Source organism: Oncorhynchus clarkii, chromosome 31, assembly GCF_045791955.1.
Source record: "Oncorhynchus clarkii lewisi isolate Uvic-CL-2024 chromosome 31, UVic_Ocla_1.0, whole genome shotgun sequence".
NCBI classification, from domain to species: domain Eukaryota; kingdom Metazoa; phylum Chordata; class Actinopteri; order Salmoniformes; family Salmonidae; genus Oncorhynchus; species Oncorhynchus clarkii.
In genome coordinates this window covers 22,542,888-22,570,513 of record NC_092177.1, presented here as the reverse complement: position 1 = coordinate 22,570,513, position 27,626 = coordinate 22,542,888, and the positions used below count along the sequence as shown (strand labels likewise).

At 42.1% G+C, this 27,626-nt stretch overlaps 1 protein-coding gene across 1 annotated transcript; it reads right to left on the bottom strand.

Annotated features, from left to right (window-relative positions):
• Positions 1–948: 948 nt before the first annotated feature.
• Positions 949–17,488, bottom strand: LOC139391091 (solute carrier family 26 member 2). Its single transcript, XM_071138605.1, has 5 exons — positions 17,388–17,488; positions 14,325–14,417; positions 7,422–8,032; positions 6,262–7,001; positions 949–6,085 (listed from the first exon to the last, which is right to left on the bottom strand). Exons 3-5 carry the CDS (start codon positions 8,016–8,018, stop codon positions 5,284–5,286), a joined length of 2,139 nt encoding a protein of 712 aa, XP_070994706.1. The 5' UTR covers positions 8,019–8,032; positions 14,325–14,417; positions 17,388–17,488; the 3' UTR covers positions 949–5,283.
• Positions 17,489–27,626: the final 10,138 nt, after the last annotated feature.

The following is a 27,626-nucleotide window of genomic DNA, read 5'->3' as shown; positions in this document are numbered from 1 at the left end:
GGAAATGTTAACAGTTGAAATGCATTGACGGTGATTGAAGTACAACCATAGAGTAGAGTAAGGATTTCACATTGTTTAGGTATTCCGGATCATAGACACATAGAAAGATGATAGAACCGCCGTCTGCACGTACATCTGACTCACTGTGGACACAACAGAAAATACATTTAAAGTGACATTTTACAAATGGCAGTGAGCAAACTAAGTTAGTTTAACTTTTGGTTATCCATTTTGGTAACACTTTTCAATTATGTTGTAGTTAACATGAACTAAATCATTCACAAAGCAGTATCCTTGTTTATTAAAGGCAATAATACATTGTTTATTAGAGCAGTTATTCATGTTAGTAAAGTGGCAATTCTTGAATGGCGCTGGTATTTGAGCATGGCATTTTGGGAAAAATGTATTTCATTTTTGTAACGGATTTCCTCCTCTTCGTCTGAGGAGGAGTAAGGATCGGACCAAAGAGTAGCGTGGTTAGTGTTCATGATGATTTTTAATAAAACTCAGAACACTAAACAGAAAATAACAACGTGAATATGCAAAACCGCACCGTGTGGCCAAAACACTCACACTGAAACAAACACGCACAAACCAAAAGTGAAACCCAGGCTACCTACGTATGATTCTCAATCAGAGACAACTAACGACACCTGCCTCTGATTGAGAACCATACTAGGCCGAACACAAAAACCAACATAGAAAAACAAACATAGACTGCCCACCCCAACTCACGCCCTGACCATACTAAAACAAAGAATAAAATAACAGAACTATTGTCAATTTTTCTAGATCGTTTTTTAATCTAAATCAACAAACCTGTCCTGAGTCAGAGTAGTGTTGAACGGTAATGCAAAAATGACTTGCATCAAATGTTGAAGGAGGCAAGGAGTAAATCAGTTGCATATCAGACCACCTAACAATCAGAAATAACGAGCAGAGACTGGCTTACTTAAATACATTTACTGACAGAGTATATAAATATAGGGACATTCAGAAAGGCACTTCATTAAACATGATATTATATCATTTCAGAGGCACTTGAAAGTACAGGAGAACATTTACAATTTCCAGTAATAAATATTTCCCATCTGATGATCTCGTATGATCTCGACATTCATCGTCTCTATATTCTACATGCAAATATAACAGTTTTACAACTACAATAAACTAAAGCAGACGGTAACACTCTTCCCCAGCACTGATTACTGAATCTAGCATAACTTTAGTCAAATGTAGCCATAAATATATACTGCTATGGCTAAAGGACCATAAGAACATAAATACAAAAGAAACATACAGCATTAAGGTATCAAAACCCCTGAAAGCACAAAGGAGGTTTGATTAAAAATGTTAATACAATTTTGCGTTTAGACTGATATGACCAAATCTTTCTGATATAAACTGAAACTTTCTCATTTACTGAAAACTTCTTGCATTGCCTAAACTGTCTGGAGTGAAGGATTCTGGGAGTGTCTCTGAGCAGCAGTCTGGAAGGCTGTAAGTGTAATAGATCAATAGAGGTGTTTTTCTACCTAAAAATGTACTTTCTACTGTTAATAAACTCCTTACATTCCAGAAAGCTAAGACAACACATTTATCAATCATTACTTCACCACAAGTTGCAAATGAAAAACAATCATGTATAATTTATAACTGACACATTCTCATACCGCATTCAAAACAGATAACACCCTCTTACTCTATAACCATTCATCTTGTTGACACCAGCTCTACTTTTGCTGTGGCAACAAAGGATCGAAAATGTCAACAAAAGTAACATTCCCTCTGTTTAAACAAGAAACAAACATGGAGGGAAAAATGGGTGCTAAATCATGGTGCCACAGCCAGAGGACTGAACATTGCTTAAAAAAAGAGTCCTAAAACTTGACAATGCATTCTGTCTTAGATGAGATTGTAACAGAAAGTTCATTTTGGTTCACAGTCTGACAAGATCAAGATTAAGATTACCTACAGTGGGGAGAACAAGTATTTGAAACACTGCCAATTTTGCAGGTTTTCCTACTTACAAAGCATGTAGAGGTCTGTCATTTTTATCATAGGTACACTTCAGCTGTGAGAGACAGAATCTAAAACAAAAATCCAGAAAATCTCATTGTATGATTTTTAAGTAATTAATTTGCATTTTATTGCATGACATAAGTGTTTGATCACCTACCAACCAGTAAGAATTCCGGCTCTCACAGACCTGTTAGTTTTTCTTTAAGAAGCCCTCCTGTTCTCCACTCATTACCTGTATTAAGTGCACCTGTTTGAACTCGTTACCTGTATAAAAGACACCTGTCAAGAAACTCAATCAAACAGACTCCAACCTCTCCACAATGGCCAAGACCAGAGAGCTGTGTAAGGACATCAGGGATAAAATTGTAGACCTGCACAAGGCTGGGATGGGCTATAGGACAATAGGCAAGCAGCTTGGTGAGAAGGCAACAACTGTTGGCGCAATTATTAGAAAATGGAAGAGTTCAAGATGACGGTCAATCACCCTCGGTCTGGGGCTCCATAGAAGATCTCACCTCGTGGGGCATCAATGATCATGAGGAAGGTGAGGGATCAGCCCAGAACTACACGGCAGGACCTGGTCAATGACCTGAAGAGAGCTGGGACCACAGTCTCAAAGAAAACCATTAGTAACACACTACGCCGTCATGGATTAAAATCCTGCAGCGCACGCAAGGTCCCCCTGCTCAAGCCAGCGCATGTCCAGGCCCGTCTGAAGTTTGCCAATGACCATCTGGATGATCCAGAGGAGGAATGGGAGAAGGTCGTATGGTATGATGAGACAAAAATAGAGATTTTTGGTCTAAACTCTACTCGCCGTGTTTGGAGGAAGAAGAAGGATGACTACAACCCCAAGAACACCATCCCAACCGTGAAGCATGGAGGTGGAAACATCATTCTTTGGGGATGCTTTTCTGCAAAGGGGACAGGACGACTGCACCGTATTGAGGGGAGGATGGATGGGGCCATGTATCGCAAGATCTTGGCCAACAACCTCCTTCCCTCAGTAAGAGCATTGAAGATGGGTCTTGGCTGGGTCTTCCAGCATGACAACGACCCGAAACACACAGCCAGGGCAACTAAGGAGTGGCTCCGTCAGAAGCATCTCAAGGTCCTGGAGTGGCCTAGCCAGTCTCCAGACCTGAACCCAATAGAAAATCTTTGGAGGGAGCTGAAAGTCCTTATTGCCCAGCGACAGCCCCGAAACCTGAAGGATCTGGAGAAGGTCTGTATGGAGGACTGGGCCAAAATCCCTGCTGCAGTGTGTGCAAACCTGGTCAAGAACTACAGGAAACGTGAGATCTCTGTAATTGCAAACAAAGGATTCTGTACCAAATATATAGTTCTGCTTTTCTGATGTATCAAATACGTATGTCATGCAATAAAATGCTAATTAATTACTTAAAAATCATACAATGTGATTTTCTGAATGTTTGTTTTAGATTCCATCTCTCACAGTTGAAGTGTACCTATGATAAAAATTACAGACCTCTACATGCTTTGTAAGTAGGAAAACCTGCAAAATCGTCAGTGTATCAAATACTTGTTCTCCCCACTGTAGCGATACTGTAAACATGACATTCAACTTTCAGATCAAAGAATTCTAATCGTGCAATATGCACAGCTTTTTGGATACATTTACATATGTTTCCGTTAGGCACAATAACAATATTGGTTGTGATTTGTCTGAGATAGATATTGTATATATGTTTATGTTGTGTATAAAGATATGTTTCTGTAGTGCCTTCGGAAAGAATTCAGATCCCTTGACTTTGTCCACATTTTCTTACGTTACGGCCTCATTCTAAAATGTATTATATCGTTTTTTAATGACCCCAAAAAATGATTTTTTGAAATGTTTGCAAATTTATGACAAATAAAACATTAAAAAATCACATTTACCTAAGTATTCAGACCCTTTACTCAGAACTTTGTTGAAGCACCTTTGGCAGCGATTACAGCAGTCTTTTGGGGTATGACGCCACAAGCTTGGCACACCTATATAAAAATTTAACCAGGATTCTTCTCTGCAGGTCCTCTCAAGCTCTGTCAGGTTGGATTGGGAGAGTTGCTGCACAGCTATTTTCAGGTCTCTCCAGAGATGTTAGATCGGGTTCAAGTCCGGGCACAGCCTGGGCAACTCAAGGACATTCAGAGACTCCATTCCTGCATTGTCTTGGCTGTGTGCTTAGGGTTGTTGTCTTGTTGGAAGATTAACCTTTGCCCCAGTCTGAGGTCCTGAATGCTCTGGAGCAGGTTTTCATCAAGGATATCTCTGTACATAGCTCCATTCATCTTTGCCTCGGTCCTGACTAGTCTCCCAGTCCCTGCCGCTGAGAAACATCCCCACAGCATGATGCTACCACCACCATGCTTCACCTTAGGGATGGATGGTGCCAGGTTTCCTCCAGATGTGACACTTGGCATTCAGGCCAAAGTGTTCAATCGTGGTTTCATCAGACCAGAGAATATTTTTAGGTGCCTTTTGGCAAACTCCAAGCGGGCTGTCATGTGCCATTTTCCTGAGGAGTGGCTTCCGTCTGGCCACTCTACCATAAAGGCCTGATTGGTGGAGGGCTGCCGAGATGGTTGTCCTTCTGGAAGTTTCTCCCATCTCCACAGAGGAACTCTAGAGCTCTGTCAGAGTGACCATCAGGTTCTTGATCACCTCCCTGACCAAGGCCCTTCTCCCCCAATTGCTCAGTTTGGCCAGGTGGCCAGCTCTAGGAAGAGTTTTGGTGGTTCTAAACTTCTTCCATTTAAGAATGATGGAGGCCACTGTGTTCTTGGGGACATTCAATGCTGCAGAAATGTTTTGGTACCCTTCACCAGCTCTGTGCATCAACACAATCCTGTATCGGAGCTCTACGGACAATTCCTCTACGGACCTCTTGGCTTGGTTTTTGCTCTGACATACACTGTCAACTGTGGGACCTTATATAGACAGGTGTGCGTGCGCCTTTCCAAATCAATGGATCAATATATGGAAGCAGGATGCACCTGAGTTCAATTTCGAGTCTCATAGCAAAGGGTCTGAATACTTATGTAAATAAGGTATATCTGTTTAATAATTTTAATACATTTGCTAGAATTTCTAAAAAACAGTTTTTGCTTTGTCATTATGGTGTATTGTGTGTAGATTGCTGAGGATTTGTATTTATGTAATCCATTTTAGAATAAGGCTGTAATGTAACAAAATGTGGTTAAAGTTAAGGGGTCTGAATACGTTCCGAAGGCACTGTACAATCTTTAAAGCTCTTGTTAACAGGACGTGTCACAGTCACCATTCTGAGATGAGAGGCTCTGTGCATAGAGGACGGCATCGCTGATGGTGAAAAACACTCTTTCCTTTTCTCCCATACCCTTCTCTGGGTAGTAACCACCTCTGTTCAGTGAGTCCAGTACTGAGGTATTACACTGGGCCAGGAACACCTGTACCCCATTCTCCTTATAATCCTTATACACCTCCTTCAACGCATTGACCCCTGCTGTGTCCAGGAACAGCACCGGGCTGCAGTCTATCACCACAGAGTGGAAGTTGACTTGATTTGGTAGGAAGACTTTGGTGGTCAACTCTTTCTCTTTACCCTTAGTCCCGCCCTCCCCTCCTGTCATCATGGCTACTTCTTCTTGCTTTCTCCTATGTTTCTCCAGCTTCCTGCGCCGGGCCTTCTCCTTGACGGGATCCAGGCCCAGGCAGCGGTACAGGGCCTTCTTGAACAGGCTCTGGTTGGCGTAGTAGATGGGCGCCTCGTAGCGGAAGATGGCCACTCCAGGCTGGGACTGCAGGCCATTGTAGGAGGCCAGGTCCTGATAAAGCTCCCGATGGCCAGCCCGGCCCAGCTCCAAGGCCTGGGCTCTCTGGGTGCGCCCCAACACACAGAAGGCTGAGACCATAACCCCCACCAGCAGGCCTAGCTCGGTGTTTATCAACGCTGAGGTTGCCATGGTCACCAGCCAGATGGCGGTGTCCAAGCGGTTCACACGCCACATCCGCGGAACGTCTGTGAACTTAAGCAATGCTCCCCGGAGATTCACCAAGATGATCACTGCTAGCACACACCTGGAGAAGATATGGAAACACAGCAAGTCAATAAAGTCATCATCAAATCAGGTGGAACATTATTTTCTGGCAAACATTTTCAATACAAGCAAACTATGTGTGGTGGAGGTTTAGATCTCATGAGATGAACATATATAGTAAAGCTAAGTGTTACACAGAGAATAGCATGATCTTACCTCTGCAGAGAGTAGAAGAGGGGGGAAATGACCAGCAGCACCAGCAGCAGCACCAGGGCTGTGACCAGGCCAGACATCTGAGTCTGGCAGCCTGTAGACTCCTTCACCAGGGTCTTGGTCAGGGCAGCGCTGGTGGTGAAGCAGCGAAAGAAGGAGGGCAGGATGTTACAGAAGCCTATGGCGTACATCTCCTGGTTGGGATCCACCACGTAGCCGTGCTTCTTGGCAAACATCTCAGACAGGGAGACGGTGATGGCAAAGCCCACAATGGCTATGGAGAAGGCATCTACCGCCACGTTGGGGATCAGCGACCAGGACGGGAGCTGGGGGGGCAGGAAACCCGTGGGGATGGCGCCGGCCACTTTCGAGCCGTACTCCTGCTCGAAGTGGCCGAAGTGGGAGGCCAGAGTGGCAGCGATGACAACAAACAGCTCGAAGGGGATGGGGGCTTTGAGCTTGGCCTTGAAGCGGTCGTTGAGTTCTTTGGTGGGGACCAGCACCGCCAGGCACACCATGCTGGTGACCAGGTCACAGAGGTTGGTCTGGCCCAGGTTCTGGAAAAGGCTGACCCAGGTCTTGACGAGGGAACCCCAGCCCTGGGCGCGGGGCAGCTCCAGTCCCAGGAGGTACTTGACCTGGGAGGTCAAGATGGTGAGAGAGGCCCCCGTGGCGAAGCCGCTCAGGAGGGAGTCTGACAGGTACACAGATACAAAGCCCACCTGCAGGAGGCCCATCAACACCTAAAACCACAGAGTGAAAACAGAGAGGGAGTAACGGCTCTAGAAAAACAGAGAGGGAGTAACGGCTCTAGAAAAACAGAGAGGGAGTAACGGCTCTAGAAAAACAGAGAGGGAGTAACGGCTCTAGAAAAACAGAGAAGGAGTAATGGCTCTAGAAAAACAGAGGGGGAGTAACGGCTATAGAGAAACAGAGCGGGAGTAACGGCTCTAGAAAATCTGAGTGGGAGTAACGGCTCTAGAAAAACTGAGAGGGAGTAACGGCTCTAGAAAAACTGAGAGGGAGTAACGGCTCTAGAAAAACAGTAAAAGTCATACTTGTCAGGGCCAATGACAATCAACCTGTTATAACATGAATTAATTATTTTTGTAATTGATTTTCAACACGAGACATTACACCATTCCCTCTCTACACACATTTACCTGGTAGACCCCTGCTGTAAATGTGACTGTGGTCCCCACCATGATGGCATAGCAGCTCCTATCACAGACCGGCCCTCCTGTGCTGTTCCCCATGCCCAGTCCCAGGGTAGCGTTGTTCCTGATACTCTCTGTGATGTACCCTGCCAGTGCCAACTCCCTGTCCACCACCTGGCCCACCAGCAGGCACAGCACCCCAAAGATGCCCACAGATATGTGGCGTGAGGTGCCCAGCAGGGTGTAGATGATGCTGGAGAAGAAGGAGGTGTAGAGGCCATAGATAGGGTCCTGGCCTGCCAGCAGAGAATAGGCAATGGACTGGGGCACCAGCAGAATGCCCACTATCAACCCTGACATGACGTCACCCAGGATCCAGTCTTTGAGCTGGTAGCGTGGCAGCCATTTTAGGATGGGGACGAACCCTAGAACCTGGGCTTTGGCTCGCTCTGAGCTGCATGTGCACTGCTTTTTCAGTTGGTGAGAAACGGCTGTCCTCCAGTTTTCCTCCTCCTTCTCCCTTCTCTCCAGCACGAATGGGACGTGTGGGCCGCTCTCTGCTCCCTCATCTGCTGAGGCACAGCAGTACTCTTGAGCCATCATAGCAGGCCCCTTCACTTTACACTGAAAAAAAGAGAGTTAAAAAAGTCAGTCATTGGGAGCGGCGGTACTAATCTAACATATGGAGAAAAAAATTAGGTGTTCATATCATAAATGTTTTATTTATTTTTTGGCACAAAACTACCTCCATACTTCTATTTGTTTGTATGAGTTACCTCCAGACCAATCCCGTGACACTTGTGGGGGTCGTAGAGCAAAACGTTAAACACCATCGTTTTCGTGACATTCTAACCTTTCCATAGTGGGGTTAGTTTGTAGCTCAAATAGGTTGGACCCTACAGACAGAAGTTGGCACATCAGCATCACCGACTTCAGATGAGTCCCATGACACTTGTAGGGGTCATAGAGCAAACAGTGAATACCTTCGTATTCGAGAGTCTCCCCTTTCATAATAGTTTTGTAGGCCAAACTGTTCAGAAACTACAAATATTTTGAGAGAAGACCGATTTTTGGATGTCTCATGGTCAGACAAATACCGCTGTAGCTCCGCCACCTTCCACCGCAGATGCGGAAGGCCGACATAGGCGGATGTGGTGGACTGAGACACAGCCTAGTTTAAGGTGATATCTCTAGCTTAAACTGACAGATTTTGATCTTTTTTTTGTGTTACTTAGATTAGACTCTTAAGATTAAAGATGGCAACTGTTAACCAAACTGTTATTTAATCCTAATGTAAAATAGTGGGTGCTTTGTTTGCCCTGTTTCACACATATACAAGTGCGTAACATGTAAAAGTGTGTGGTGTGAAATGAAAATGTGTTTTTTGCATATCCCACTGCCCCTGACACACCTTCAGAGAGTGGGGTCATGGCATGGACCAGCCATTATTGACGGCAACCCTGGAGCAATTAGGGTTAAGTGCCTTGCTCAAGGGCAGATCGACAGATTTTTCACCTAGTAGGCTCTGTGATTTGAACTAGCAACCTTTTGATTACTGGCCCAACGTTCTAACCCAGGGATCATCACTAGATTCAGCCACGGACCGATTATTTGTTGAGTGGATGGTCGAGGGGCCAGAACATAATCACAAACCAAATAAAACAACCAGCCCGCCGGTTGGGGAACCCTGCTATAACCGCTAGGCTATCGACCGCCCACCGCTAGGCTACCTGACGATATGATTCAGTTGGGGAACCCTGCTCTAACCGCTAGGCTATCGGCCGCCCACCGCTAGGCTACCTGACGATATGATTCAGTTGGGGAATCCTGCTCTAACCGCTAGGCTATCGGCCGCCCACCGCTAGGCTACCTGACGATATGATTCAGTTGGGGAACCCTGCTCTAACCGCTAGGCTATCGGCCGCCAACTTCTAGGCTACCTGACGATATGATTCAGTTGGGGAATCCTGCTCTAACCGCTAGGCTATCGGCCGCCCACCGCTAGGCTACCTGACGATATGATTCAGTTGGGGAACCCTGCTCTAACCGCTAGGCTATCGGCCGCCCACCGCTAGGCTACCTGACGATATGATTCAGTTGGGGAACCCTGCTCTAACCGCTAGGCTATCGGCCGCCCACCGCTAGGCTACCTGACGATATGATTCAGTTGGGGAATCCTGCTCTAACCGCTAGGCTATCGGCCGCCCACCGCTAGGCTACCTGACGATATGATTCAGTTGGGGAACCCTGCTCTAACCGCTAGGCTATCGGCCGCCCACCGCTAGGCTACCTGACGATATGATTCAGTTGGGGAACCCTGCTCTAACCGCTAGGCTATCGGCCGCCCACCGCTAGGCTACCTGCCGATATGATTCAGTTGGGGAACCCTGCTCTAACCGCTAGGCTATCGGCCGCCCACCGCTAGGCTACCTGCCGATATGATTCAGTTGGGGAACCCTGCTCTAACCGCTAGGCTATCGGCCGCCAACTTCTAGGCTACCTAATCAGTCGCTGACATCATGTCACCAAGCTTGACAGTTATAATCAACTGACTCCAACAATCAATAACTACAGAGAAAACAGAAAGGGCCAATATGTTTGGCGAAACAGGGTTATTGACAACTCATTTACTTACCAGTGTTCTCAATATACTCTTGACATGTCATATCCAGAAAATGGAACAAGTTACTTGTGTAATAACTCTGTAAGTACAATACAGTGTAACAAGTATTCTAAGTATTCATTGTTACCCTACTATACTTTGAGTGTTAATGATGTAGGTTTAGTTGCATTACATTGCACAGTAACAGGAACGTTATAACATAAGTTATAATTTGTCTTTCACAACCTAAAATCTCTCTGGTGTGTGCCTTTTTGTGTCAAAGGCAATGGTTGGGTGTGGGAGTGTTTGCCATAACAATTTGGAAAATGATTGACTGTGCAAATATTGGAGTTCCACTTCCTGGAGATGAAATAGCAACGAGGATGTTAGGCTGTAGCCATAAAGACATACTAGCGGTGCTCGGGTTAGCTGTTTGTTGACCCGCACCTGCCCGCAAATGCTAATAACCCATCCACAACCGCCTAACTGTGTTTAAGTGAAAATCTGAGGTCCTCACCGAAATATAGAAAATTAGCATGTAGGTTACAGCGGAACGCTTTTTTGACAGGGGGTGCAGGATTTTTTGACAGGGGGTGCAGGATTTTTTGACAGGGGGTGCAGGATTTTTTTAGTGCCTGATTTAGATATGTTCCTGCTTATAATTTTCAACATTTTAGTGGGCTATTTGTTAGTCAATTTATCTATAATTAGATACATGCAGCTTCTCTTCTCTTTTCTCTATGTTGCCCTAGGAGACTAAATAAACCCTTGCTAACAGAATGTCATAAATCGATATAATGAATGCTTCGATCTAGTTGACATGGGTACCGTTTCTCTGTCATCTCTGCTTCTTTCGAGGGGAGAGATGTTTATCGCTATTTTTTATATATATATATATATATATATATATATATATATATATATTTTTTTTTTTTCCTGTGCAAAATATCCAAATGACATCAGTTTGTAAGGAAATAGAAAGCTGTGAAAATGACCCAACACGTTTCTGATAAGATTTCAGTTCGGCTTGGATGCATATTTAATGTGGTTGAAATTCACTATCAGGTTTAATGATGCTGATAAAGATAGCGTCTGTAGAGGTGCATTCATATTCTCTCAAGATGCTGAAAGAAATAAATTATATTTCTCCACCCTTGTTCCCAAGTTCAGATTTATCCCACATTTAGTGCATCATTTTACTGCAAGAAATGCTTCATCCTTCAGGAGTTAATATTAAGGCTCTGTGAGAGGTTATAGACCTACAGTCAGTGTGCACATTTCAGTTTCCATTTAACCCATCTGAACAGTTGGCTACAGTTCCCTTGACCTGTTATTCAACTGAAATGTGTCTTCCGCATGTATCCCAACCACTCTGAATCAGAGAGGTGTGGGGGGCTCACTTAATCGACATCCACGTCATCGGCACCCAGGAAGCAGTTGTTGTTGGGGCCTATTTGAAGTCTCTGTCTTGTGACTGTCGACAGGGGCGGACTTCGTGATTTGGAGGCCCCAGGCAGAGACCAGTCTGAGCCTCTTATCAGCACCTGTATCCCCCCGCCTAGAGTCTAAAGATCTGGGCTGGGTTTCTACTAAGCTAGCCTCGTTGAGAACCAGGCTTCCCTAATACGGGTAAGCCTAGGGAAGTTCATAAAAATAGCTAAATAGGGGTGGAAACCATGTGTAAATCAGCGACGCCTCACTCCACGTCAAACCCATCAAATGCCTTACTTTGGCGGTCCAATAGCGCCATTAGTGTAGTAGGTGCAACAGTGTATGATGATTATTTTTACAGTCTATGGTGAGGATGGCCAGGAAATTGCAGATTAAAACCCCATCAAAATATGTTGATGTACCACAGGAGGTTGGTGGCATCTTAATTGGGGAGAACAGGCTTGTGGTAAAGACTAGGTGAAATGGTATCAAATACATGGCTTCAATGTGTTTGATGCCATTCCATTTGCTGCGTTCCGGCAATTATTATGAGTCGTCCTCCCCTTAGCAGCCTCCTGTGTGATGTACAATATGTCGATTTTGTGTATAGAGTACATTTCTGACAAAACAGAATTACGTTTTACCTCCAGGTTTTCTTCCATTTTCTGCAATGTTGCAAAACTAAAATGCAGAACAACTCTGCAAAATGTGTCCTTCCCGGTCTGAAAACAGTGATGAACTTAACACGTAGCACCAACGGGCATGTGGGAGAGGGTTCTTGAAATGTAACATCCAATCAAAATCTTGCCATTGGGAGCCAGCGGACCATTCAAACCATTTATGCAATATAAAATTCTCCCAACATGACAGCAACGTGATTTTGGAGGTATGATAACTACTACTAAGCTTACATATGGATTTGTTTTAAGAAGTTCATACCAAGGATACGTTAGCTATTTATTTTGAATTTTAGAACCCCTGCAGGTATAAAAATATATATATACAGTATCAGTCAAAAGTTTGGACACCTCAAGGGTTTTTCTTTATTTTTACTATTTTCTACATTGTAGAATAATAGTGAAGACTTCAAATCTATTAAATAACACATATTGACTCATTTAGCAACCAAAAAAAGTGTTAAACATATGAAAATAGATTTTATATTTGAGATTCTTCACAGTAGCTACAATTTGCCTTGATGACAGCTTTGCACACTCTTGGCATTCTCTCAACCACCTCCATGAGGTAAACACTTGGAATGCATTTCAATTAACAGGTGTGCCTTGTTAAAAGTTAATTTGTGGAATTTCTTTCCTTCTTAATGCGTTTGAGCCAATCAGTTGTGTTGGGACAAGGTAGGGTGGTACACAGAAGATAGCCGTATTTTGTTCAAAGACCAAGTCAATATTATGGCAAGAAGCTCAAATAAGCCGGAACGACAGTCCAGAGAAACGACAGTCCATCATTACTTTAAGACATGAAGGTCAGTCAATCCGGAAAATTTCAAGAACTTTAAAAGTTTCTTCAAGTGCAGTCGCAAAAACCATCAAGCGCTATGATGAAACCGTCACAGGAAAGAAAGACCCAGAGTTACCTCTGCTGCAGAGGATAAGTTCATTAGAGTTAACTGCACCTCAGATTTCAGCCCAAATAAATGCTTCATAGAGTTCAAGTAACAGACACATCTCAACATCAACTCTTCAGATGAGACTATGAATCAGGCCTTCATGGTCAAATTTCTGCAAGGACACTAAGGACACTAATAAGAAGAAGAGACTTGCTTGGGCCAAGAAACACGAGCAACGGACATTAGACCGGTGGAAATCTGTCCTTTGGTCTGATGAGTCCAAATTTTAGATTTTTGGTTCCAACCGACGTTTCTTTGTGAGATGCAGAGTAGGTGAACAGATGATCTCCGCATGTGTGGTTCCCACCGTCAAGCCTGGAGGAGGTGTGATGGTGTGATTTTTTGGTCCAACCACCGTGCCTTTGTGAGACGCAGAGTAGGTGAATGGTTGATCTTCGTATGTGTGGTTCCCACTGTGAAGTATGGAGGAGGAGGTGTGATTGTGTGGGGGTGCTTTGCTGGTAACACTGTCTGTGATTTACTTAGAATTCATGGCACACTTAATCAGCATGGCTACCACAGCATTCTGCAGCGATACGCCATCCCATCTGGTTTGCGCTGAGTGGGACTATCATTCATTTTTCAACAGGACTATGACCCAAAACACACCTCTAGGCTGTGTAAGGGCAATTTGACCAAGAAGGAGAGTGATTGAGTGCTGCATCAGATGACCTGGCCTCCACAATCACCTGACCTCAACCCATTTGGGATGGTTCGGGATGAGTTGGACCACAGAGTGAAGGAAAAACAGCAAACAAGTGCTCAGCATATGTGGGAACTCCTTCAAGACTGTTGGAAAAGCATTCCAGGTGAAGCTGGTTGAGAGAATGCCAAGAGTGTGCAAAGCTGGCATCAAGGAAAAGGATGGCTACTTTGAAGAATCTAAAATCTAAAATGTTTTCATTTGTTTAACACATTTTTGGTTACAACATGTTTCCATACAGTGTGTGTTATTTAATAGTTTTATGTCTTCACTATTACTCTACAATGTAGAAAATAGTGCCAATAAAGTGAGTAGGTGTGTACACAGTACCAGTCAAAGTTTGGACACACCTACTCATTCAAGGGTTTTTCTTTATTTGTACTATATATTGATGAAACATTGAATTTGGCTTTACTGCTATTAGCCCATAGAAACACAATGAATAACAGATTCATACATGGAAAAACTGAAATGTAATCAAAAGGAAGAATGTTTTGAAGTGTCTGTCCCTATACTTGAGAGATATTAAGAAAGCTCAGGAATTACCCGTATATCTTGACGTGGAAATGTCCTATTCACTTCCATACATTTTTCGGCCCCATTACCAGGTTACCTTCAGACGCGTGACACGTGGGGATCCTAAAATAGAAAAATGGAGAACACGTGAGTTTCATATTTCCGTAGAGGGGTCATATAGCGCCTCATAATCATCACACATAACATGCTATCATCCTATTTTACTACTTCATCTAAATCTTTTCCAAACATTACTTTTCTGGCCCTCCCTTCTCTTATTTTCAACTCTCCATTTCGCAGCTTTTATCTTATTGAATTAAACTCCGACATTGTCCTTTTAGCCTTCGTGGTTCGATGTTAACTTTCTGCCACTTCCTAAAAGCATTTGGTGGTGGCCGTGTAGGCTATTTGGGGCGTGTACAGTTTAGGCCGTGAAGTTTAGCCTTACATGCTGACCAGACCGGACACGACGCGTGCGCGAGATTCGCAAAATAAATTTAGAAATCCATGTTAATCAATTATTGCACCCATGTGCGCACCAACGAGCGTCTGTGATGCCAAGGGCTAAAATAGAACTCCTTCCTATTTCTGACCCGGATCGCGTTGAAAGTCCTACCTCTCCCATCTCCTCATTGGTTTATAGAAGCAGGTACCCACGTGCATCTCCTCATTGGTTATACCCACGTGGGTGATTGAAAGACTAACTGTTTTGCCGGGAGTCGTGATAATACAATGAAAGTTTAGATGGATCTCCATATAAATTAAACAATGAAAAAGCCTGGAAGGAGGAGAGATGACTAGAAACGATTCGGTTGGCTGTTTTATGTGTGGATTAATTGTCGGAGTAGAGGTCCTTGTTCATTTCAGGTAAAATAACAACTCAATGTTTATATCCCAGGACAAATTAGCTAGAAACAGAAAGCTAGCTAAATAGTACAAATTAACGTTAGCTAGCAAGAGCAAGCTAACTAGCTAAATTGCCATACATGTTTGATGCTTTTCGACCTGTCCCCAAATTAATGTAATTGGTTCAGTCTGTTTTGATATTTTAACCTGCCTGTCGTGATCGCGTTTGTTGTGGGGAGGCAAAATAAATTTGCGCACGATAGCTCACGCGCGCAGCCACTTTGGGTTCCGTGTTACATGCTGACTACACCGCTTGCATCATGTGCACGAGCGTTGCAAGATAAATTTACACATACATGTTATTCAATCATTGCACCCACACTGCTCATGCACGTCAACGAGCGTCTGATTTGCCAGTTGCTAAAATAGAAATTGGTTCTGCTTGTGATGCTTGACACGCTGCAAGTCCCGCCTCTCCCATCTCCTCATTGGTTTTTAGGAGCACATACCCATGTGGGTGATTGAAAGATGAACTGAGGTCCACACTCCAGTTGGTTGACAACCGCCATATAACGTCCAAAGAAGATGAAGAAGCCTGAATGAGGAGAGATTACTAGAAACTAACTCTGTTTAACGTTACCCTTTTATCTGTGGCTTAATTGTCAGAGTAGAGGACCATGTGCATTTCAGGTAAAATAACAACTCAATGTTTATGTCCCAGGATAAATTAGCTAGCAACAGCAAGCTAGCCAGCTATTGCCATAAATGTTTAATAGTTTTCGACCTATCCGCAAATTAATAGAGTTGGTTCAGAGTTTATTTTGATACTTCATTCTGCATGTCCTGATCGCGTCTGATGTGAGTGGACAAAATCAACATGAGCGCGATGGCGCACGTAGACGATATAGATATAAATTGCACAAGAATTATAATTGTTATGGATTTTTTTACTTATTATTTTATCTTCATTCAACCAGCCCACTACCCACCTGCCCTTCATCCACACAATAGACTATTTCATGACCCTAAACCCGCTCACCCCCCGGTTATGAGTCAACCCACTCATCACTTATGCATACAGTAACGGTAATGCCTGTCACTGTGCATATAGGGCATACATAAAGCACCGATCTATAGGATTAATGCGTCATGCAACAGACCGACTGAGAGAAAGTAATATGTGGTATTGCCTATAGTAGCTAGTCTACATAGCTATAGCAAGGCAAAAGTGCATGTCATGCATATGCAGTGGTGTAAAATACATAAGTAAAAAATACTTTAAGTCGTCTACTTAAGTCGTTTTTTATGGTGTCTGTACTTCACTTTACTATTTATGTTTGACTACTTTTACCTCACTACATTCCTGAAGAAAATATTGTACTTTTACTCCATACATTTTCCCTGACAACCAATAGTACTCGTTACATTTTGAATGCTTAGCAGGACAGGAAAACTGTCAAATTCATGCACTTACCAAGCGAACACGTGGTCACCCCTACTGCCTCTGGCCTGGCAGACTAACTAAACACAAATTAATCTTTTGTAAATAATCTCTGAGTGTTCCCCTGGCTATCGTACATTTTAAAAACAAGAAAATGGTTCAATTTGCTTTGATTAATATAAGGAATTTTAAGTGATTTTATACTTTTACTTTTAATTTTGATACTTAAGTATATTTGAGCAATTACATGTACTTTTGAAACTTAAGTTAATTTCAAACCTTTTAGACTTTTACTCAAGTAGTATTTTACTGGCTGACTTTCACTTTTACTTACTACCTTTCTATTAAGGTATCTATACTTTTACACAAGTATAACAACTTGGCACTTTTTCCACTACTGTGCATATGACATCTTTTTTGATAGTCCTACTGTCTTCAGATATAATTAGACCTAACGTTACTCTTTTTAACCCTGTACATAATGGTTTAAACGACATTAACCTCATAAAACAAATATATGTAGGCCTAATCGATGAAGTCAAGAAAGTATTTGTTATAAAGTTGTTATAGCTAAATATGAAATAGCCTAAAATATTTGTCATTAACTTATACAACGGCAAATTTAGGTTGCATTAGGTTATGAATGAGGACCATTGTGAACAGGTTGTCAACGTGTACATCACCAGGTTGCCTACTGTACAGTACTTTGTTGACAACAGTTTAGACAACATGCACGCACATATCTAACAAATCATTCTCTTCGGTTACTATTAATTCGATCTATTCAATTGCAGAACATTACTCACCTGAGACTGTTACTGCTCTCCATTTATCAAGTTATTAGTAACAAAATCATTGGATACTTTTTGTATAGTTCAGCCGGAGATATGTAGCGCTCGGCGCGTGTACGTAATGACGTTTGAAGCACAACCCGAACGCCCCAATCACATGATATGCTACAGGAAACCCCTTTCACGTGACAGCACACGCACACAAGTTCTCAAATTCTCTAAAAAGAGTAGCATTCTCTTCTGAATCTAGGAAGAAAACAGTCAGAAAACATCACACCATATATCACACCGTATATCACTGATGATGTGTCGAGTTGAGAAACTATATAGTGATGCAACGACTTCTCTTTAGTGCAAACAAATGGCATGAAGCGTAACTTTGACATGCCACAGTTGGGAGCAACCTGGTATCAGAGCATTTCGGATTATTCTGTACGTAAATACCCATGATCACCATTTAGTATTACCGGATAATGCCATAAGGAAGAAATTGGCTATGTCAGTTTAAGGTTTAATCTTTCTTCCACACCATTAAATAGTATGATTATTTATGAGGTTATGTTAAATTGTGTTATATTACATTAGAATCCCAATGGAATAGTTGTACAAATAGTAGGATGTATAGTATCCTACGTCTTGATTGCACCAGTATGCCTTTACAGGTTTGGTATGATATCTTACTTTCAGATACTGGTATAATGGTTGGACAATATCATACATTTTCAACAACAGATTGGTAGTACAGTATCCAATGTTTTGAATGCACCCGTAAATGCTTTGAGCGAATCAATATTGCTTCACCTGCTCATCTGTGACGAATTTAATATAGCAATGCATGGTGAGATTTACACAACAATCCAAATAACTTTGTTCAGGGTTTACATTTCACCCACTAATGAGTTAGATTGTGGGCCAATATGTAATGTATGTTATTTTTTATTCTAGGTTTTTATGGAGGAATAAAGATTAGACCTTAAACTGAAATAGCCTGTCTTTATATCCTATATACAACAGCTTTTCAAGACACCTGCCTGCCTGCCCTTCCTCCTTACATCCGTTTTGTCTTGATAATGATAATGATGAGTGATGATAGTAAATATTATTATGGCACTGTCAGCTGAAGGGTGGGACTATAAACAACAAAAAAACAAGATAACTAATGTAAAATATACTATGTCCGTAAAATGTATATAGGTTCAGAACTTTTGTGAAACATCACAGCGCTTTTGAGAAATATATGACAAAGAAATAAAAACCTGAATGGTCTTCATAGATAGATGGGAGGGATTGAGGGTAGCTGAGGGATGGGACTAAAAACAAACAAAAGATAACACATGTAAATATACTGTGTCCGTAAAATGTATATAGTATACATAAGCTGGAAGTAGAACTGTTGTTGTCCATTAGTTTACTCCAATTATTGGAGGGATTGTACGGTTAGGTGAAAATAAGAAAGGAAAACATATCAAAATAATATAAATATATATATATTTAAAAAAATAGTAAAAATAAAGAAAAAACCTGGAATGAGTAGGTGTTTGGACACACCTACTCATTCCAGGGTTTTTCTTTATTTTTACTATTTTCTATATTGTAGAATAATAGTGAAGACATCAAAACTATGAAATAACACATATGGAATCATGTAGTAACCAAAAAAGTGTTAAACAAATCAAAACAGATGATATTTTGGTCACACCCTGATCTGTTTCACCTGTCCTTGTGCTTGTCTCCTCCCCCCTCCATGTGTCGCCATCTTCCCAATTATGCCCTTTGGTATTTATACCTGTGTTCTCTGTCTGTTTGTTGCCAGTTCGTCTTGTTCGTTCAAGCTTACCAGCAGTTTTCCTGTCAGCGCCTATCGTTTCCCAGCCTCTCTTTGCTAGTCCTCCCAGTATTGACCTCTCTGCCTGACCCTGAGTCCGCCTGCCGTCCTGTACCTTTGCCTTTCCCTGGATTTTCGACCCCTGCCTGCCTTGACCTGTCTTTGTCTGTCCCTGTTGCTACAGTAAACAGTGTTACTTCGACAGTCTGCATCTGAGTCTTACCTTGATTCCTGAAAATATTCCTGATAATATCTTCAAAGTAGCCACCATTTTCCTTGATGACAGCTTTGCAAACTCTTGACACTCTCTCAACCAGCTTCACATGGAATGCTTTTCCAACAGTCTTGAAGGAGTTCTCACATATGCTGAGCACTTGTTGGCTGTTTTTCCACCACTCTGTGGTCCAACTCATCCCGAACCATCCCAAATGGGTTGAGGTCAGGTGATTGTGGAGGCCAGGTCATATGATGCAGCACTGCATCACTCTCTTTCTTGGTCAAATAGCCCTTACACAGACTTAGGTGTGTTGGGTCATTGTCCTGTTGAAAAACAAATTATTCTCCCACTAAGCCCAAACCAGATGGGATGGCGTATCACTGCATAATGCTGTGGTAGCCATGCTGGTTAAGTGTGCCTTGCATTCTAAATAAATCACCTACAGTGTCACCAGCGAAGCACCCCCACACCATCACGCCTCATCCTCCAGGCTTCACGGTGGGAACCACACATGCAGAGATTCCCGTTCACTTACTCTGCGTCTCACAAAGAAACGGCGGTTGGGAACAAAATCCTAAAATTTGGACTCATCAGACCAAAGGACAGATTTCCACCGGTCTAATGTCCAATGCTTGTGTTTCCTGGACCAAGCAAGCCTCTTCTTATTATTTGTTCCCTTTAGTAGTGGTTTCTTTGCAGCAATTTGACCATGAAGTCCTGATTCACACAGTCTCCTCTGAACAGTTCATGTTGAGATGTGTCTGTTACTTGAACTCTGTGAAGAATTGATTTGGGCTGCAATTTCTGAGGATGGTAACTCTAATGAACTAATCCTCTGCAGCAGAGGTAACTCTGTGTCTTCCATTCCTGTGGCGGTCCTCATGAGAGCCAGTTTCAACATAGCGCTTGATGGTTTTTGCGACTGCACTTTTCCGGATTGACTGACCTTCATGTCTTAAAGTATTGATGGACTGTAATTTATCTTTACTTATTTGAGCTGTTCTAGCCATAATATGGACTTGGTCTTTTACCAAATAAGGCTATCTTCTGTATACCATCCCTACCTTGTCCCAACAAAACTGATTGTCTCAAATGCATTAAGAAGGAAAGAAATTCCACAAATTAACTTAAAACAAGGCACACCTGTTAATTGAAATGCATTCCAGGTGACTACCTCATGAAGCTGGTTGAGAGAATGCCAAGAGTGTGCAAAGCTGTCATCAAGGCAAATGGTGGCTACTTTGAAGAATCTCAAATGTAAAATCTATTTTGATATGTTTAACACTTTTTTGGTTACTACATGATTCCCTTGATTGAGTAGTTGTGTCCAAACTTTGGACTGGTACTGTATATATACAGTATTTAGGGGAATTTCTCCCATTCTTCTCTGCAGATCCTCATAAGCTCTGTCAGGTTGGATGAGGAGAGTCGCTGCACAGCTATTTCCAGGCCTCTCCAGAGTTGTTAGATAGGGTTCAAGGCCAAGCTCTGGCTTGGCCACTCAAGGACATTCAGAGACTTGTCCCGAAGCCCCTCCTGCTTTGTTTTGGCTGTGTTCTCAGGGTTGTTGTCTTGTTGGAAAGTGAACCTTTGCCCCAGTATGAGTCCTGAGTGCTCTGGAGAAGGTTTTCATCAAGGCTCTCTCTGTACCTTGCTCCATTCATCTTCCTTTCGATCCTCATTAGTCTCTCAGTTATCCATTTTCATAACACTTTTTAATTATGTTGTAGTTAACATGACCTAAAGCATTCACAAAGCAGTATCCTTGTTTATTAAAGGCAATAATACATTGTTTATTAGAGCAGCTATTCATGTTAGTGAAGTGGCAATTCTTGAATGGCGCTGGTATTTGAGCATGGCATTTTGGGAAAAATGTATTTCATTTTTCTAGATCGTTTTTTCATCTAAATCAACTAACCTGTCCTGAGTCAGAGTAGTGTTGAAGGGTAATGCAAAAATGACTTGCATCAAATGTTGAAGGAGGCAAGGAGTAAATCAGTTGCATATCAGACCACCTAACAATCAGAAATAACGAGCAGAGACTGGCTTACTTAAATACATTTACTGACAGAGTATATAAATATAGGGACATTCAGAAAGGCACTTCATTAAACATGATATTATATCATTTCAGAGGCACTTGAAAGTACAGGAGAACATTTACAATTTCCAGTAATAAATATTTCCCATCTGATGATCTCGACATTGATTGTCTCTATATTCTACATGCAAATATAACAGTTTTACAACTACAATAAACTAAAGCAGACGGTAACACTCTTCCCCAGCACTGATTACTGACTCTAGCATAACTTTAGTCAAATGTAGCCATAAATATATACTGCTATGGCTAAAGGACCATAAGAACATAAATACAAAAGAAACATACAGCATTAAGGTATCAAAACCCCTGAAAGCACAAAGGAGGTTTGATTAAAAATGTTAATACAATTTTGCAATTTTGGACTGATTTGACCAAATCTTTCTGATATAAACTGAAACTTTGAGTTATTGAAAACTTCTGCCATGGCCTAAACTGTCTGGAGTGAAGGATTCTGGGAGTGTCTCTGAGCAGCAGTCTGGAAGGCTGTACGTGTAATAGATCAATAGAGGTGTTTTTCTACCTAAAAATGTACTTTCTACTGTTAATAAACTCCTTACATTCCAGAAAGCTAAGACAACACATTTATCAATCATTACTTCACCACAAGTTGCAAATGAAAAACAATCATGTATCATTTATAACTGACACATTCTCATACCGCATTCAAAACAGATAACACCCTCTTACTCTATAACCATTCATCTTGTTGACACCAGCTCTACTTTTGCTGTGGTAACAAAGGATTGAAAATGTCAACAAAAGTAACATTCCCTCTGTTTAAACAAGAAACAAACATGGAGGGAAAAATGGGTGCTAAATCATGGTGCCACAGCCAGAGGACCGAACATTGCTTAAAAAAAGAGTCCTAAAACTTGACAATGCATTCTGTCTTAGATGAGATTGTAACAGAAAGTTCATTTTGGTTCACAGTCTGACAAGATCAAGATTAAGATTACATAGATATACTGTAAACATGACATTCAACTTTCAGATCAAAGAATTGTAATCGTGCAATATGCACAGCTTTTTGGATACATTTACATATGTTTCCGTTAGGCACAATAACAATATTGGTTGCGATTTATGCTGTTTGAGATATTTTATATATATTTATGTTGTGTATAAAAGATATGTTTCTGTAGATATACTGTACAGTGACTTGGAAAAGAATTCAGACACCTTGACATTTTCCACATTTGTTACGTTACAGACTTATTCTAAAATTGATTACATTGACCATTTCGAATCTCACCATACCTTCTCTGCTATGCAATCTGGTTTCAGAGCTGGTCATGGGTGCACCTCACCATGGCCTTTTTGCCTTTACCTCCCTTATCTCACCTCATTTGCTCACATTGTATATAGACTTGTTTATACTGTATTATTGACTGTATGTTTGTTTTACTCCATGTGTAACTCTGTGTCGTTGTGTCGAACTGCTTTGCTTTATCTTGGCCAGGTCGCAATTGTAAATGAGAACTTGTTCTCAACTTGCCTACCTGGTTAAATAAAGGTGAAATAAAAAAGAAATAAAAACATCAATCTACACCCATAATGACAAAGGGAAAAAAGGTTTTTAGAAATATTTGCAAATTTATGACAAATAAAAACCTGAAATATCAGACCCTTTACTTTGTTGAAGCACCTTTGGCAGCGATTACAGCATTGAGTCTTCTTGGGTATGACGCTACAAGCTTGGCACACCTGTATTTGGGGAGTTTTTCCCATTCTTTTTATACTTTATATTTTGAATTTAACCTTTATTTAACCAGGCAATTTAACTAGGTTTCTTCTCTGCAGATCCTCTCAAGTTCTGTCAGGTTGGATGTGGAGCATTGCTGCACAGCTATTTTCAGGTCTCTCCAGAGATGTTTGATCGGGTTCAAGTCCAGGCACAGGCTGGGCCACTCAAGGACATTCAGAGACTTGTCCCAAAGCCACTCATGCATTGTCTTGTCTGTGTGCTTAGGGTCGTTGTCTTGTTGGAAGGTGAACCTTTGCCCCAGTCTGAGGTCCGGAGCGCTCTGGAGCAAGTTTTTATCAAGGATCTCTCTGTATATAGCTCCGTTCATCTTTTCCTCGATCCTGACTAGTCTCCCAGTCCCTACCACTGAAAAACATTCCCACTGCATGATGCTGCCATCACCATGCTTCACCATAGGGATGTTATTGGCCAGGTGATGAGTGGTGCCTGGTTTCCTCCAGATGTGATACTTAGCATTCAGGCCGAAGAGTTCAATTTTGGTTTCATCAGACCAGAGAATGTTGTTTCTCATGATCTGAGAGTCCTTTAGGTGCCTTTAACAAACTCCAAGTGGCCTGTCATGTACCTTTTTCTGAGGAGTGGTTTCCATCTGGCCACTCTACTATAAAGTCCTGATTGGTGGAGTGCTGCAGAAATGGTTGTCCTTCTGGAAGATTCTCCTATCTCCACAGAGGATCTCTGGAGCTCTGTCAGAGTGACCATGGGGATCTTAATCACCTCCCTGATCAAGGCCCTTCTCCCCTATTTGCTCAGTTTGACGGGCGGCTAGGAAGAGTCTTGGTGGTTCTAAGCTTCTTTCATTTAAGAATGATGTAGGCCACTGTGTTCTTTGGGACCTTCAATACAGAAATATTTTAGTAGCCTTCCCCAGATCTGTGCCTCGACACAATCCTGTCTCGGTGCTCTATGGACAATTACTACGACCTCATGGCTTCATTTTTGCTCTGGCATGCACTGTCAACTGTGGGACCTTATATAGACTGATGTGTGCCTTTCCAAATCATGTCCAATCAATTTACCACAAGTGGACTACAATCAAGTTGTAGAAACATCTCAAGGATGATCAATGGAAACAGGATGCACCTGAGCTCAATTTCGAGTCTCATAGCAAAGGGTCTGAATACTTATGTAAATAAGGTATTTCTGTTAAAAATATATATACATTTGCTAAAGAAATGTAAAACCTTTTTTCGCTTTGTCATTATGGGGTATTGTGTGTAGATTGGTGAGGAAAACATTTTATTTAATCCATTTTAGAATAAGGCTGCAACGTAACAACATTTGAAAGAAGGGAATGGGTCTGAATACTTTCCCAATGCACTGTAGTTTGGAGGACGACAAACGTTAGGCTACTAATGTGCATAACAATCACAAGAAAACATGTTAGAAATCATAATACTTTAATTACAAACAAATAATCCAAATGAAACATATTCATATTTAATATAAACAAATTGGTAAACTAATTTACAAACAAATTAAAATAATCATAATCATTTTTTATAAGACACACCCACAGACAGATGTCTGATCGTTCGACCATTTTCCGACAGCTGGAAATGTGCAGCAACAGGAAATGTGAATATTATGTGGATTATAATTCATGGACATTGTTGTAGGGGTTGATACATTTTTCATTAGGGGAAATCAAGTATGACATTTTAATGTGGAAATTACAATCTTTAGAAGCCTTTTTAACCCTCAAATACATTAAATGTTGGCATTTTCTGCAGTGCAGGAACATTTCTCCTGAAACAGTGTGATCAAATTAAGATGGACATCTGTACCCACACACAACTTATTTTAAAATAACTTTTAAACAAAAAATATACTGTAAATTAACAAGTCATTCATCGGAGTAGAGACACGTGATTTTGTATGACTCCTGGTCAAAACCTACAGCTAACACAAGGACCATATGCATTTCAGGGAAAATAAGATCCCAATCAGCAATGTTAATTTCCCAGGACAAATGAGTGGGTAACAGCTATCTAACTAACTGTCCATGAATAGACACGTTCATACTGCACCTTAGCCCAGGGCTAAGACCCTCCTTGGGCTAAGGGAGATTTTAGCTCAGGGCTAAGCGTCTGTTCACACTTGCACATACTGAAGTGGACTAGCCTAGCACCACTCTTAGCCCCGGGCTAGCTAGTGCTGCTCCAGAGCAGGGTTAGCACCGAATTTACGGGGTTAGCCCCAGAAACTCTGTGCCAAAATAGCTAGTGTGAAATTATGTTTGTTACAAACGCTACATTTTCCTCCGTTTTCATAGGTTTTCTATTGACAGTTAATTGCATATATCCATGATAATAATATTGTTGCATGATTTTGCCTGGATCAGGCAAAATGCCTGGAAAATATTTTAGTTCACAGCATCTGTAAAGGGGCGATTTCGACTTTTAAAACTGAAACCACAGATAAAACTCTTTGGTGAAACATTATTTCCTGAGGTATTTTGGGATCCTGAGTGGCACAGCGGTCTAAGGCACTGCATCGCAGCTGCATCGCAACTCCATTTCTACCCGCCATGCCCTTGGGATAACTCGGCTCTTTTCCAGGACCTTAGTGTGGCAGGGGGAACATGCTATTAGAGCCTCACTGGTGTCAAGTCCAGGAGGAAGGGTCCCTCAGGGTGGTAGTTAGGGCAGTGTAGTCCATCAGGGGGGTAGTTAGGTCAGTGTAGTCCCTCACGATGGTATTTACTGTAGGGCGGTGTATTCCCTCAAGGTGGTAGTTAGGGAAGTGTAGTCCCTCGGGGTAGTAGTTACTGTAGGGCAGTGTATTCCCTCAAGGTGGTAGTTAGGGAAGTATAGTCCCTCAGGGAAGTTGTTACTATAGGGCAGTGTATTCCCTCAAGGTGGTAGTTAGGGAAGTGTAGTCCCTTAAGGTGGTAGTTAAGGAAGTGTAGTCCCTCAAGGTGGTAGTTAGGGCAGTGTAGTCCCTCAGGGTGGTTGTCACGGCCCCTCCTCTGCAGTGCAGGGGCGGTTCCTCCTGCAGGCAGAGTGATTGGAGTCACCTGGGCTCAGGGTATTTGAACGGCTTCACTAATCACTCTTGTCTCTCTCTCTCTGCTCCTCCAGATATGATCCTGTTTTGTTTGTTCCTTTGTAGTTTTGCATAGTTTTCACTCAGTCATTCACACACACCGATTCATGCATCCCTGCACTTTACCTACACTTTACATTATGATACTTTCACACCTCATTCCTTTTTCATTGTTTAAAGTTAATAGTTTTGGTTTACAATAAAGAACATTTTTGATTCTTCTGTTGTTCGCGTCCCCTCATTTTAGCCACAGACTATGAGCTGGCCTGTGACAGGTAGTTAGGGAAGTGTAGTCCCTCCCCTGGTCAGAGCTAAGATCTAATAGGGCCTGTAAGTCCCTCCCCTGGTCAGAGCTAAGATCTAATAGGGCCTGTAAGTCACTCCCCTCCAGGTCCAGTTCAGCCATATCCTCTTCAGTCCATCTATTTTGCCACGCAGCTAGCTGAAACTGGGCTAGGTAGGGTTCCCAGAGCTCCACTCCTCTGTAGCGGGCAACCTTCATTGTCTGGGTAGGTACCTCATTCCTTTGACCACTACCATCTGGTCCACATCTGTCTCCATGCCGCTGTGTAGGACGACAAGGCACCGCACCTTCCTCCAGGTTGCACTGTGTGGTCTGGTGAAGAGAGAACCCTCCACTGGCTAGGAGCAAGCTATCCTAGTATGGGCCCTCCAGGATCAACGGCCAACTTGCCTGTTCCTCCCAGGTGACGTTCATCCTACTTCCCCCACGTCCAGCTGCTTCACAGTGTTATCCATCTCATCTAGGCTTGGGTTTATAGCCATCCCAATTCTGAAACCAATAACAAAATAATGACTGTCTTTAACAATGGGACTTTAGCAGGCTCTTTGGTACCACTTGCACTTACAGTACCAGTCAAAAGATTGGAAACACATATTCCTTCAAGAGTTTTTCTTTATTTTTACTATTTTCTACATTGTAGACATCAAAACGATGAAATAACACATATGGAATCATGTTGGAACCAAACAAGTGTTAAACAAATCAAAATATATGATATATTTGAGATTCTTTAAAGTAGCCAACCTTTGCCATGATGACAGCTTTGCAAACTCTTGGCATTCTCTCATACTAAACAGGTCAAAGCATACTGCTGCCACCACTATAGGCTGGTACATGGACTAGTTCATCCTGACAGGCTGGTACATGGACTAGTTCCGCCTGATAGGCTGGTACATGGACTAGTTCCTCCTGACAAGCTGGTACGTGGACTAGTTCCTCCTGATAGGCTGGTACATGGACTAGTTCCTCCTGATAGGCTGGTATATGGACC